This window comes from Drosophila rhopaloa, unplaced genomic scaffold (assembly GCF_018152115.1).
Source record: "Drosophila rhopaloa isolate 14029-0021.01 unplaced genomic scaffold, ASM1815211v1 contig_2, whole genome shotgun sequence".
Lineage (NCBI taxonomy): Eukaryota > Metazoa > Arthropoda > Insecta > Diptera > Drosophilidae > Drosophila > Drosophila rhopaloa.
Window position 1 is genome coordinate 13,407,288 of NW_025335083.1, and position 15,066 is coordinate 13,422,353.

The 15,066-nt window shown below is 36.1% G+C and overlaps 2 protein-coding genes and 1 long non-coding RNA gene across 6 annotated transcripts; 2 read left to right on the plus strand and 1 right to left on the minus strand.

Annotated features, from left to right (window-relative positions):
• Positions 1-185: 185 nt before the first annotated feature.
• On the plus strand, positions 186-6,283 carry LOC108051736 (hydroxysteroid dehydrogenase-like protein 1). Of its 2 annotated transcripts, XM_017133950.2 has the most exons (6): positions 186-277; positions 1,863-2,076; positions 4,079-4,201; positions 4,265-4,375; positions 5,258-5,706; positions 6,042-6,283. In XM_017133950.2, the coding sequence occupies exons 2-6, from the start codon at positions 1,899-1,901 to the stop codon at positions 6,156-6,158; spliced, it is 978 nt and encodes a 325-aa protein (XP_016989439.2). In that variant the 5' UTR covers positions 186-277; positions 1,863-1,898; the 3' UTR covers positions 6,159-6,283. The 2 variants fall into 2 exon arrangements, with proteins under 2 accessions (XP_016989439.2, XP_016989438.2); XM_017133949.2 differs by lacking the exon at positions 186-277 and having other exon boundaries at positions 1,601-2,076.
• A 936-nt stretch (positions 6,284-7,219) lies between these two features.
• On the minus strand, positions 7,220-10,542 carry LOC108051703. Of its 3 annotated transcripts, none has more exons than XR_001769629.2 (5): positions 10,447-10,542; positions 9,779-9,921; positions 8,554-8,844; positions 7,693-7,780; positions 7,220-7,610 (listed from the first exon to the last, which is right to left on the minus strand). It is a non-coding gene; the product is annotated as an uncharacterized LOC108051703 (long non-coding RNA). The 3 variants fall into 3 exon arrangements; XR_001769630.2 differs by having other exon boundaries at positions 10,430-10,497; XR_001769628.2 differs by lacking the exons at positions 9,779-9,921; positions 10,447-10,542 and adding an exon at positions 8,916-9,045.
• Positions 10,543-11,880: 1,338 nt separating this feature from the next.
• LOC108051704 lies at positions 11,881-14,054 on the plus strand. The gene has a single exon (XM_017133877.2). It carries the CDS (start codon positions 12,062-12,064, stop codon positions 14,009-14,011), a length of 1,950 nt encoding a protein of 649 aa, XP_016989366.2. The 5' UTR covers positions 11,881-12,061; the 3' UTR covers positions 14,012-14,054.
• Positions 14,055-15,066: the final 1,012 nt, after the last annotated feature.

Consider the following 15,066-nt stretch of genomic DNA (forward strand, 5'->3'; position numbering starts at 1 on the left):
TCTTAAAAGCTGTTTTATTACAAGTTTTATTGTCATTTTTATTTTATTTACAGGAATTATACTACAAATTAGTTACTTCTAGCTTTAAATCAGGCAACTCAACAACACTATTTACATTTAGAAAGCTTTTCGACTTCCTCGTTGAAGAACTTCTCCCGCCATGTTCCTCAGTCTGAAATCAATATTCAGCTCGACAGGCGACAGCCGGCAGCCCTTTACTCAAGTATTGATTTTATTTATTGAGTTTGGAAACAATAATTGCTTGGTTCGTCTACACGTAAGTTAATTAATTTTTGTAACACAAGATCTAATTTTTCGGATTGTGGAACGTTGCTTTTAGTTTTAACCGTCGATAAAATTTGGCAAAAGCCTTTCAGCATTTAAAGAAGAACTAAGTGAGCAACAAGTTGAAAAGTGTATTATGTATGCGATGACCGTTGTGCCCTTCGTATTTACTTAAGTTTTTGATTTATATAGTGTCGCAAATAAATTAAGGTTAAAAAAAAAGTATCGTCACTAAATTTATTATAATTGTGGGAGATATTTACACCCCAGTATTCAGTAGTTTGTGGGACATTTCCTATTGTCATTAAATTCAATTACTATTTTAATAGTTAGTTATAGAAACAAATGGATTAATACATTAGCAAAGCCTTTGCCCAAATCACCTATGACGTTTTCGTAACCGAAAACTTTTTAACTTATTCGGATCTTATTGTTTATTTGTTGGTACTTACATTTTTATTTTGTTTCGTACTTGATTAGAACAACTTATGGTAATGAAATTGTAAAAGATAAGAAAGTGCAACTGTATACAAAAATGACAGATAAAAGAAGGCGGTTAGTATAGAATTCCCAGATTTATAAAGTACCAGCAAATAAAATACTGACAAATCAGTATTACTTTTTAATTCAACAATATAACATTTTTAGGGCACTTAATTTTTATACAAATGTATACTTTTAAAATTCAAATAATTAAAAAAACAATAAAATTTTAGTTTTTCCTAAATTTTTGCTTTAAACTTTTAATATAAAAAATTGGTTGTTATACTATGATTAAATCACGAAACCATTGCTGTAAAGTAATACAGTAATTATTGTTTTAAAAACTGTATTAATCCAAAAGCATTTAGCGACATGCAAAAAGAGAGGTAATGGAAAATATGTACAAATAAACTATATCAGATTACCAGGGATCATTGCATGACAAAAGACAATTTGACGCATTTTTTGCTTAATTGTTTGCAATTAGTCCTACACCGCAAGTAAGCTAATTATGCACTTAGCGCGGGTGAAAATTCCGAGAGTATGAAAGGGTCACCTCTTTCGCGGCAATTAAATGTCAAATAATTAACCCGGCCAAGACACGAAGTTTTTCAACATGTTTAGGTCGCAGTAAAAGGCAACAAAATTAAAAATAAAATTTTATGAAATAATGAACCGACAAAAAGTGAGTAAAGCCGCGGAAAAGAGCCCCAACTGCAGTGGCCTTTCCGCTGTAAGCCGTTTTTTTGTTAGTTTATTTACAACTGTTGCTTGTTAAAGACCAGATCCGAAACAGAAAAACCGAAACCCGAAAGTCCGAAAATACGAAGCCGCATTTCCAAGTGTTCAGTGCGTGATCGACGCTCAGACCTGCAACTTGTGCCTCCGGAAAAAAAGAGGCAGACAGACAGCGCGATAGTGCGAAAGTCGGGTGATTAGAAAACATTATTGTAGTAAAACCAAACGAAACAATAAATTATCAGCAGCAGCGGGCAGTGATAAGCATAGTTTCCACAATCCCTTCAATTTGCTCTTATCACCAACTGAAAGTTGGCTTCTTCGACTATAAAAAGAGAACTCTCTTAATCATGCAGCCAGTTCTGGAAGTGAGCATATACACTCTGCTAAGAATGGCGTTCATTTGGCAGCTGATCTCGGCGGCAATCTATATAGTGGGTTCCCTGACTATCGCCGCATTTCTGTACGACAACCTAAAGTCCTTGATCAGTATCATCAAGGCTGTCCTGGAACCCTACTTCCAGCCGCAGTTGCCGAAGACTCTGGTCGAAAAATTCGGCCAATGGGCAGGTAAGTCTTGATCTTTGATCTTAAAGCCTATTGTACCCCACATTCCGCACTATACACTATATGTTTTCATGTTATGCAGTCCAATATTTGCATACTTTAGCCCCAGGGGTCTGTCAATATTTGAGGTTTGCGTTTTTCGTTGCTTCACTGTCACATATACAAATTGTTTACCGTAGTTCTTGAGGGAGTGTTTTGCTATATGGAGAAACACACAGAACCCCATAGAATTGTCAGTCATTAGCTAATTCACTATCCCTATAATAATTGAATATAATAAAATAAATGTCAGTAATAGCTCATAATGCTCAGTTTAAATTGGAATACCGTGTGTTCATTTTTATCATTAATCTTTGTTGTATTTAACAAGATTTGTTTTTTTTTGTTTCTGATAAGTTAATCTAAAGGGCTATTTAGTGTGGGTAGCAGTTGTACTTGATTGCATTTATAGTTAAATAAATCTTTGAAGACAGAACTTTGACTTACCTGACATTTTATTGGACCCTTTAACCAAGGAGGTCAGAAAATCCAATTTAGATAAGATAACAAATTTGTAGTCATAATGATTTTCATTAATATCACAGTTAGAAAATCATCATGATAAGCAGAATTTGGAAGAACTTTAAAGACTATATGTTTTGAAAGACTTCTTACTTGTTGAACGATATTACAAATATTTATAATTTAAAACATTTTAAAAGTTCCTCATAGTCCCTTAGTCATTAAATATCAAGAACTAAATAAGTAAGTAGTATTTTAAACATTAAAGCGAGTTCAAAAAAATAAAGGAATATCAAAGTTATTAAAATTTTCTTTTTTTATTTATACTTACATATACATGTGATCGAAGGATTTGCCAAAATAATTACCAAATTATTCAAACAACCTGCTTTGTTTATATTTCGCTTTATGGACCACACAAAGTCATTCAACTCGTAAACAAACCGGCTTGCGATTTTCTCGTTTATTCATCATTTGGTGTTCGGTTTGTTTTTGCTTTTTAATTTAATTATTTCGCTTCCATTGACTCGAGTCTCGTGCTGCTCTTCGTGGTCTAACAGTTGTGAATTTTACTGTCACTTTTATCATTAAATTAATGGGTGACCTTCAAAGGCAACAAGTGCTCGACTTCTGCATAGTTTTCGTAATTGAATTATGGATATTTTCAAACAGTTTTGATTATTCACCAATCGAGCTGAAAAGTCTTCGCAAAATACACGGAATTCGTAATTATTGGGCAGCACGCAAGCGCAACAATCGATTGGTTTTGCCATTGTAACTCCTAAATGTTGCTGTTGCCGGTGTTGATATTGCACAAATATTTGGCAACCAATAACCAGCTGCCAGTGGCTAAATTGCAGCTCTTGCCACGCAAGCCGGTTTGCTTCTGAGTGCTTCTTTGCGGCCAATTCCATTCAGATATTTGCTGAGGTTTCGGCAACCAACAACCAACAACCGACAACTAGCGATGTGATTAAAAGAGGCCCAGTCGAATGCAACGGGTTAATTAGCAGGCAAATGTTAGGTTCGAAAAGGTCTTTGAAGATGGTCTTGACTTTATTCAGTTGCTAAAAATATAAGCAAACGAAAGAAAGTGACGAAATTTGTCATAAAATATTTAAAATATAGCTTGAAATGGTTATAAATCATTCAATATCTATTAGAAACTCCTTTCCCCATTGAAAAATATTTTTCTTTTTAGCTGGTGTATTGACGTAAACAATTTACGAGAGTCATGTACAACTATTTGAAGTGTTATTAGTTTAAATATTTAAATATCGTTTTTAAAATTTATTATTGCATAAATAGTTTTAGATTTATTTTGTCTGTAGTTTATTTCAATCAAATATAAGTTTTGTTAGAAATCAAATAAGTTATAATATAAATTTATAAATTCAAAATTCAATTATTCTTTTTTTGCACAATTGTAAAAATGTGATTTCCGCCACTTTTGGCAACCTTGGCCTGTACTCATCAAGTTCTCATTCGATTCCCTTCACTTTAGTTGTGACGGGTGCCACCGATGGCATTGGAAAGGAATATGCCAGGGAGCTGGCTCGTCAGGGTCTCAACCTGGTGCTCATCTCGCGGACGAAGGAAAAGCTGATTGCCGTCACCAATGAGATTGGTAAGAGTTGTTTATCTACCAACAAGTACATCAATTTTATTTAATTTCGAAATGTTTTTTCAGAGAGCCAGTACAAAGTGAAAACCAAGTGGATTGCTGTGGATTTTGCCAAGGGACGACAGGTTTACGATCAGATCGAAAAGGAACTGGCGGGAATTGATGTCGGCATTTTGGGTAAGTAATGTTTAAATAAATACATATTCTTATGATATTTTGTCAGAGTTTATAAACTTATCACCTATTAGCCTTTTTTTAAATTTTTAAATAAATTGCTTAATTATTCACTAATTACAGTCATCACTCCACTTCATTGTTGTTATCATTAACCGATGTTTACTGTACAAATTCATACATTCATCATTGTCAACAGCAAACGACTATCAACAGTAGCAGCTTTATGTTTAGGTTTTTTTATTTTTTTGTGACTCTTTCTTGTGCGGCTGCCAATGTCAAACAATAATAATTGCGTGCAATTATAATGGCTCTGGTTTTTGGTCTATTGGCGAGGCGAAGAGTGGCTTAGGCGATGCTCAAGTACATGGGCGATGCGCTGTTGTTGGGGTTTTATTCGGCCGACCAGAGTCATAAACGCTTCAGACTCTGACGCGCTTCAGCAATTTACATTCCGACAACCTTGCGAACGACCCAAGGCAGTTTTCATAAAATTTTGGCTGATAACAGTTGACATTGATCTTGGTCAGGTTAATTTATTTGGCACTGCAACCCTGATATGAGTTTCTATAAAAAATATTTTATCAACATGACCATGTTTGAACGACAATTTTTGTGATATAGTTTGGAACTTAACCAAAATGTGTGTAGGTACCAAATAAAACCAATTGAACTCCTATAACAAGTTTTAATCATTTTTTATTTCAATAAGTATAACTTAAGAATTCTTAAATTTCAATTTAAAGTTTATAATACAGAATATTATAAGAAGATATTTAAGTTCACAAAACAAAACTAACGCTATCGTTCTATCTTAGCAGATTAAATTAAATGATTTATTTTGCTTCTGAATATTCTTAATATAAAATTCTGCTTTTCTTACAGTTAACAATGTGGGCATGATGTACGAACATCCCGAAAGCCTTGACCTTGTGTCGGAGGACCTGCTGTGGGATCTCCTAACCGTCAATATGGGATCGGTTACGATGATGACCCGAAAGGTCCTGCCGCAGATGATTGGCCGCGGAAAGGGAGCCATTGTCAACCTGGGATCCTCCTCGGAACTGCAACCCCTGCCAAATATGACTGTCTATGCGGCAAGCAAAAAGTTCGTTACGTACTTTTCCAAAGCCCTGGAACTGGAGCTCGCCGAGCACAACATCCATGTGCAGTTGTTGATGCCCAACTTTGTGGTAACCAAAATGAACGCCTACGCCGATCGGGTGATGCAGGGCGGTCTGTTTTTCCCCAACGCCTATACCTATGCCCGCTCCGCCGTCTTTACACTGGGAAAAACGAGTGAGACGAACGGTTTCTGGTCTCACGGGATACAGGTGTGTATTTGTATATCTTTAAGGCACCTATAAATCGAGCAATTAAAAATATTCTTAAGTAACATGCAAAACAGCAAGCTTTGAAAAAAAATTACCCATACGTAGTGTTGTCCCAAGATATTTGTCTTCTATATTGAATTTTATTTATACAAATTTTTTACAATAATACATTTATTTCAAATATTTCTTTCCAAATTATTTCGAGCCTCAGGACTGTACAATAATTAATTTCTTCATAAATTTTGCACATCATATCGGGATTTAGAAAATGTTAAATTGACTTTGGCTTTTGTTAAATTGAAAAATATATCAAATAAAATCTTCTCCTATTACAGTATGCCTTCATGAAGTTGGCCCCCCTGCCGATTCGCACATACCTGGGACATCAACTCTTCAAGCGCCTGAGAATCGAGGCCCTCGAGCAAAAGCAAAAGAAACTGAAGCTTTTTTAACTTGTTAAGCTAGATTAGGAGTCATGTAAATATTTGGTTTGTAGTCGTAAGGCTTAAACTATATACTAGAAAATAACTTTGTACAAAAGCCATGAAAAAATAAAAAGATAAAATAAAAGATAAAACCACGACCCAAAACCGGCTGACAAAATCAATTGCCCAAATGCATTAAACTCTGCCGGGTTGCATAACCACTGCAATTCGACGATGGTGGAATGGAGGGGCAGGAGGGGGGTTTGGACGGTTTTAGCCGTGAAACCGGTTGGCCAGCGCGCGAAACTACTGACCGACAAAATGGCAAAGTGGCCAACTGCAGACGGAAGCCGTCAGGAGAGAAGACCGACAATGTCTCCGCTTCATTGCCTGCACTTTTCGCTTGTTTTGGACATTGTAAACTTATATGATTTGCGTTTGGCTATTTTATTATCTCTTTGGCCAGTAGGTAAAAGCCTCGTTTTGCATGCGGTATGCAAATGAAGTCCGAGTACTTAAATGATCTCTCGAGGAACTGCCCACCCATTACACAGACTGACATTACAATGCGAAACGGCGACTATGTAAGTGACTTGCACCTTTCTGATGACGGAATTATTTATGGAGTCCACTAAAATAAATTACGTTTTATTTATTATCCGTTGATTGGAAGCCTTACAATAAGAATTATAAAGATAAAAGTCACAAGAGAAAATAATTTTTTTAAAAATATTAATTTAAGATATTAAAATTATTTTTTCATTAAAAAAATGTTTTATTGCATTTGTCTCCAAGAGTTTACTTAGTTAAATTTGTTATGGTAAAATCTTTTATTTTAAATATGCAACCGGTAATAAGATATTTTAACCGATTTAAAATCTATTCAAGCCTAAAGGTATGCTTCCATTATGTTTAATGGAATTCAAACAACTATGTTTGACGTTAAATATATTGACCTACAACTATATGAACAAGGGAATAAAATATTTTAAAAAGGCTTAATAGAAGTCATCTTCGGTACCTTTATTTTTTTTGAGTCCCCACATCAAAATCAAATTATTTTTTAAATGTTAAAATAAAAAACTATCTTTAGTTTTGTTTTTGTTTTTATTCCTGCAGTTGTTGTTGCTTATTTTTTTGCGGTTGTTATTCACAAGTAATTTAAGAAAAGTCGAGTAAAATGCAGTTATACATTATGTATGTCTTACAAAGTACGAATGCGAAATAAATTTGTTGTTTAACAATGAAATAACCAATTATTGATTGTTCACATTGATTGCTGCTGTTGTTCTCAATTTGCTTATACTGTACATCATGGTCTATGAATTGCAAACTAAGTAGATTCCATTGCCAAACAAAAATAATTAGATCACAAAATAAAATTTATGATTAGAGCAGATGACGCCAAGGCCGGCAGCAGAGTTTTCCGAATGGATCGATCTTGCAGCGCCTCAAAGATAGAAGAAATGTGGCGAAGCACTGCGAAAAAACAAACGGAGAAATGTTGAGGGAAATCATTAATTGGAGCGCATCCCAGGGAATCGTAATTAATGGTACTTACCACTTAGCAGGGGTTCACCATCGATCAGCAAAGTGCTCATCATGATCGGCGAGCCTCCGATTTCGGCAGCTGGTGGCATTGACGTCATCTGCAAATGTGCATTAGACAAGTATTTATTTGCAAAATTCAATTTATAAAAGCACTCGATTTATTGATTGTAAAATACAAATAAATGTTTTGCTCTGACATGATGCCTTTTCAATTGATAAATATGTACATATATATATTTTTTTGTTTTGTTTGTTAAAGTGGCCACATTGGCATAAACAATAGCGGGCATTGCGTTGTTTGTTTAAATGAAAATAATCTTCTTTAAGATTTATTTTTGGTTCGAAAAAATAACTCACGGCGGGATTTCAAAAGCAGATATGCCTTTCTTTAAATCACCACTGCTATACTCGAATGCTTTTTCAAGTTTATCTATCATCCTGACTGAATTATTCGAAAACATTTAATAAAAATTAATTATAATTTCCACCTTGGCCAATCATAAATTCTGGCCATAAAAAAACTGTCTCTTTGAACATTTTTTAGCTTGCGCACTAGGGCGGATATTTTCGGTTGAAAATTTGGAATCAAAAAGTTTCGACATTCGGAAAATGTTCTGTGAAAATGATTTTAAATGTTCCCAAAAAGAAAGGGGCCAGCGACGAATGCAAGGTGTTTAGTGGGCCATGTCAAATGTTTTCGTTAAAAAATAGAAACGGAAAATCTATTTATTATCGAGCTGCCAAATGGGTGCCAAAAAATTTAGTCAACGTTTTTTTTTTAGCCAATGAGGGAATATTTCGATAATTTGTTTGATGTGTGTGACTGATAATTGAATTAATTGATGGGGTTGGGGGGTGGGGGTCTGCTTACCTGACTTAGGTTACTAGTAGAAATCCATTAAATGCTAAACATCTTAAACGCGTAGGGTCCTAAAAGCTCCACCGGGCCACAAGATGATGGGATGGCCGGCGGCTTGGAATTGAAATTCAACATGTATGCTATCCTTGATGGGTGATGGGTGGGTTGGTGACTTGGGATGGGCCTAGAAGGCGGCTTCGTAGAAGGCGTAGAGCAGGAACAGCAGGAAGGCCAGGATGAGGAAGGTGGTGAACAAACTCTTGGCCTCATTCATTTTGATTTTGTTGTTCTGGTTGCTGGCTCCTATATTGATTACAAGGTATAATACGGGATTAGGTAAGCGATTGATCGATCGACAGGCACAAATCACACACTTAAAAATGGGTTTCTTGTTTGTTTGGAGAGATTTCCAACCGTTCGTAGCTAAAGGCGTGCAATAACTAAATTTTCCGATCTGAATTCCACTTCTCCACAAAATGTTGGCCAGCGCTTGGAATTATTGCCCAGGCGCACGCACGCACCCACATATATCCGATTATATGGGCGATATATAAAAAAATTCATATACATATGGGAGTCCAGTTGTTGCTCATATTTTTTGACGCGGCACAAATATTTTCTAGCTTTATATATATGTATATAGTTCTGTCTGTATATTTGCAATATATATTCGGATTCCATGCGATTCTAGCCAATCTATTCTCTGTCTCTTGTACATTATTCATTTGCTGGACTGCACCTAGTCAAATTGCTTTTTTCCGACTGGACCTTGTCATTTGAAAAATGTTTTATTTATTTATTTCTTGGTTTTTGAGCTGTTTTCTTCTCCAGCTGTTTGTTTGATTAACATATTTATTTACTTTTAACCAAGAAAATATGTAGATTTGCCTAATTTGTTGCTTGAAACGTTTCCCAATAATGAGAGAATATTGAATAATCGGGTACATCACGTAGCCCCATTGAGTTTATGGCACATTTTGAACTTAATGAGCATTTCAAGGTTTGTGATTGATGTGGATTTATCTCGAATAAATTCGATGGGAAAATGGGTAATTCGAATTTTACCCATGATCTACTTAAAAAAAATATTTTTTGGATATTCCTAACTTAATAGAGGTTTTGTGCTCTTTATGTTATATTTAGCCGCCTTCTATTTAGGTATAACTAGGTATTAACGCATTTATTAGCTTAAACGGTTTGATAATTATGTCTAACCTTTTTATTCATATTTTCTTACCTTATATCCTGCTCTAAGGACCTTCATCTTGCCACTCACATTTTACAAGACGGCGTAGATGAGGTAAAGGAAGAAAAGCAGGATGGCCAGGATGCCGAAGGTGGTGAACAGGTTACGGGCTTCGCTCATATTGATTGGTTTTGCTGCAGAAAAATTTTTGAATATATATAGAGTTAGATTATAAAAAATTTTTGAAAAATTATCGCATAACATATACCCAAAATATTTTTTTATTTGGCGCGTGAGAAGTTTAATATGATAGAAACATAAAAAAGGTGGCAATAAATTCTCGCGAAACACATTTGACTTTGTTTTAAAATAAGCTAATCAAATAATATCCAAACGTATAAGTATAGATATTTATATAAAGTCGACAGATATCAAAGCCATATGGAAAATATTAAATCTTTTTGGTTTTGTATACATCTGGTTATATATATTTTATGGTTCTGGGCTCTTTGTATTGCTGATAGAGCAATCAAAGAACCGTATGTCTATATAGATTGAAATAATTCCAGATTTATAGATTGGACCGGTTCCAATAAAAATTGAAAAAACACGAGTGAGGAAATATTTACGAACACGGCACACTTGAATTCGATTTATTTAATATTAAAATTGTTAGCATATGACTGGGATCTTCGGGTTTACCTTTTCGCCTGGTTTACCTTTGTTTTTTGTCCGCTGGGGGAAGACACAATTTTGTGTTATTAACTTCTGAAAGCCTTTGGCTCAACTAAAATCGTTGGCCCGTCCACAAAATGGGATATAGATGAATACTTCGCGGTCTGCAAGCACCCACACACACGCAGCTAGAGCAAATCGGACAAGTGAATATAGATTCGTGTGCGTGTATGCGTGCTTATGGATATATAGACAAATATTATGTCCCATTGGCCAAAATGAGATGCCACTACCAGGGCAGAAAGTGCAGACTTTTTGGAAAGTCGCGTAGAAATAACATCGATAATAAATAAAATAAATATTCGGCGCACATTTTGACAGTTTTTGAGCAGCCGCTGGCCGGATCTGAAGCCAAACCACCAACAATAACAATAAGCTCATTAAAAATAATTCAGGCATCTAGTATATAGTTCGTTCCATTTTTCTAAAGATTTGCCTTCACACTATTGACAGCTTTTTGGAATTTCCGCCAGTGCAAAGGAACTAGAAACATGAGTTTAAAATTTGGCATGAGATCGAAAAGTTTTTTTGAATGGAAACTAGCGATGCATGAAAAAATCTTTGATCTTTTTAAATAAAATTCAGCTTAAATAGCGTAAATTTACAAAACCTATCTAACTAAAATAGATAAATGCACGGTATGGTAATACCTTAATCACACATAGAATATCGTCAGTTGACATAAAAATACCACCCCAAAATTTTCATAAACAAGTGTGACACGTTTCGGGTCCTTGACTTTTCTAAAAAAACATACACTTTCCCTAGGCTGACACTTGTCATTAAGTCAATTTGAAAATGCAATGCGCAAATGGGGGCAAAAACGGAACATCCTGACATAAAATATATATATAAATAATGACCAAGACAATTATGAAAAGTTGATGAAATTTCATTCAGTTGAACCAAAACATTGATGAAATTGAAATGAGAACTTTGAGCTGGTAGAAAAAACTGTAAACAATTTTAACAAGAGTCAAAAAAAAATTGTTTGTGCTCGAAACATTTTTTTTTTAGAAATATATGTATCTTTGCTTGAAAAATAAGAATAAACCTAATGGAATAACATTTTGTTTTGCTATTCGAGCTAATGCAGCTGTGACCACATTGCGTATGCAAAATATTTGTTAGACTTAGCTAAGCTTGTTTAGATTTATGATTTTTGAGATATTTGTGATGTTAATTTCGCACTAATAAGTTCTGTTATTTATTCCTAACACTATCATATAGTTTACCGACATTAAAAAAACCGTCTCCTTCAGTTTAAATTTCCCTGCTTACAATGTTTATAAACATTACACGAGTCTCTTTGAAACGCTGTAAATAAACAAAAGCATCTATTAATCCATAAACAGAGTTCACTTTGTCAATGACGATGTAAGGCAAAATGGATTGGCAAAGATCTTTAAGGTCAAGGCGAGCTCTACAACGAGAGCAAAGAGAACTGGGAGAACTTTGATAGAATCGACAATATATAGCTCAATCCGCAATTTCCGTGGCTTATCAACTCATTAGAGAGTAAGTCCGAGTAAAACAAAATTTTTGCGCAGTTTTTGCGAAACAAAACAAACGAGCGGACCACAATAAAATATAAATAAAATGTGCCGGAATCTTCAGTTTGTTTTGCTCGCTATTGTAATCCATATAGTGGGATCTCAGAATGGACAGGAATCGGTTGAGGAAGTGGAATCGAATACAGATTCAGAGGTCGATTCGGGCCAGTTCTTTAGCCATCTATACAAAAGCAATCTGCAACAGTTGGTGAAGATTAAGAATAACTCATTAGATCCGTGTGATGATTTCTATGCTCACGCTTGCGCAAATTTTGACCAAGCACTGGAAGAGGATCCAGATGAAACTTTGCCACCTTATCTCTATAACAAACAGGATAGGATGACATTTTTTTCGGCTCAGGTTGGCAATTTTGAAACCCTACCTGGAAGGTTAATTTCTCAACTTTATGCGGAATGTCGACAGCGGGACGAAAGACATGTTTTCAGTGTAACTCCTTTAAAGTCCCACTGGGAACGTCTCCTGGATGAGGTTCCCTTCCTGGCCAGAAATGCAGAAGTGCTCTCGTCTTGGCCATTTCTCCGACATCAATGGGAGCGAAGACATCTTAATGGGCAGCTTAATTGGATTGTCCTATCGGCTCAACTGGCAGCTCATGGTCTACCGACTCTACTCAACATCTATTTTGCCTTGGACACGATTTATGTGAGTCCAATGGAGGATCTGCCCTGTCCGAGTACGGAGGATTTCAAATCTAGCCTCTCGGATGTTTTAGAGGGTCGCCATCATCAGATATCCCATATAATAGCCCATGAGATGAGGGTTCTTTGTCGCGGAATGAGGGGAGAACTCCCACTGACTAGGAGTTTGACAAGAAACGGCAGGACCACCACTCCCAGTCCTAGACAAGAGCAGCTCCAGCTAGATGAAAACACGATAGAATATTTTCAACACTTTTTTGCAGCACTAAACTTCTCTAAAGAACAGCTGGAGTTAGCTCGAAAATTTCCCCTAGATGTGGAGAAGATCACCCAGGCTTGGGATGTTTTGAGGCAAACCGAACCCCGAATAGTTTACAACTATGTGATGTGGCAGGCCAAGGAGCACCTTCGGTATCCGGATTGTTATAAAGTATCAGAGGAATTCGAGAGATTGTTGCATTCGGAATACTGGCAGTGGCATGTCTTAAATCCCCATCTGAGTAGGGAAGTGGCTCTAGCTTCCTATCAACTCCATACAACTCGGTTTCAGAAGCTAAGAAGATCCAGTCTGTCCAGAAGAGATTGGTTTGGTCATCTGTGGCCAGCTTCGGTGGAAAAAAAGGAGCTTCAGGTGGCCCGCATCCTTCACGCTCATGCCCAAAACTACCTAAATATAACCGAACTTAATGAAAACTACAGCGGTTTGGGTTTCGTCAATAACTCATTTCATGGAAATCTCCTGCTCCTTAGAAGGGCTCAACTACGTCATAGCTTTGAATCGCCCTACGTCGACGAGGAGGATGTTAACCAGCCCGCCTATTTCCTCAGGCATTTCCTCCATTTTGTGCTGCTTTCTTTGCATCGTCCGACTTATCACTATTATGCCACCCAGGGCTTGGAACTTTGGAGGCAATCCGGACTTCTGCTGGACACCGATGGTCGCTATACCGCCATGGATTGCCTCGAAACGCAATCCTTCCAAAACTACGATGCGGAATCAGCTCCTATCTATCGAAAACTCAGTTCGGAGGAGATCGGGGAGATCTTTCACTTTCATCGATCGTTTCAGGCATCTCTCAGGGACTATCACTTCTGGCTCCAGGGTGAAAGATTCGCCTTTGCCGAGACCTTTGTACTGAAGTTCTTTGAATTGGATCCGCAGAAGGTGCTCTTTTATGCGGTGGCCCAGCAACATTGTAATCGCCAGACGGAGATCTTTGCCGCACAACTCAATAGGGGATATATGAATATGCCTGAATTCCAGGACGCTTTCAAGTGCACAACCGGAAAACCTATGAATCCCTCGTCCAGATGCATGATCAACAATTGCGAATAACACTGTATTCTTTTAACGATAAAATAAAATTTGTCCAAAATACAATCGATATTTTTGGTGTTTAAATAGGAACATAAAGTTAAAAATTATGGTCAGAATGGATAGAATTTTGGCCGAGGTGGGACCACCAAAATACCACAAAAATATTCTGACGTTAATTGTAAAATTTATATTTAAAATTTTGTAATACAAATGTCAATCTTTCTCAATCTATTTAAAAGTTTATGGGTTTTACATATGAGGGTTTGCTATTAATATTTTAATTTAATAGTATTTCCAATTCAAGGCGCACATGTCGCTATTTGAAAGACACAGGCGGAAAATGTCCGTCCATCTAACCATTTATTCTTGTTTTGTTTGACATTCCATAGAGCAGTTTATTGCCATGCATATATATAATACTGTATATTTGGTTTGGTTGCGAGTGGATTTCGAGAAAAGAATCGTGGGCGTTCTAGACACACGTACCGGTAATAAATTGAAAAAGCATGAAAAGCGATTCCAGAAAACTATTCTAGCAGAAATACACATATGTGTGATTGAGAATAATATTGCAAGTGTTTAAAAGTTTGTTCTTCTCAAATTTAACCACATTATGACCATAAAACATGCTCCACTTATGAAGATATATGATGTGTATATTTTCCTTTTCCCCACGTAAGGAAATTACAAATCCCATTTAAGTTTGCTTTCATTGACCCGGGTCGGGATATATTCCATGTTATCTATGTGGGTCTTCAAAACGAGAATGAGTCAATAATGGTACAAGATTATTCGCAAGACCAGATTCCTATAAATGCGAAAGACCTGCGAACATTCCCCTTTGTACGTGCGCCAAGATCGCTTGCGATGACGACAAAAAGTTTTCATTCAATAAACGTTGATAATTGATACCACAATCACGTAGGTGAGTGTATATATTTCTTTGAGTGCTTATTGTTGAGTGAATGAGTGCTGTGTAAATGCATTTATGTGTTTATCCCCGAAATTATAAACAAATCATAAAGCTCTTTTGGTTATGAAAAAGATTTTGTTGCGTTTTGAAAATGCACTAA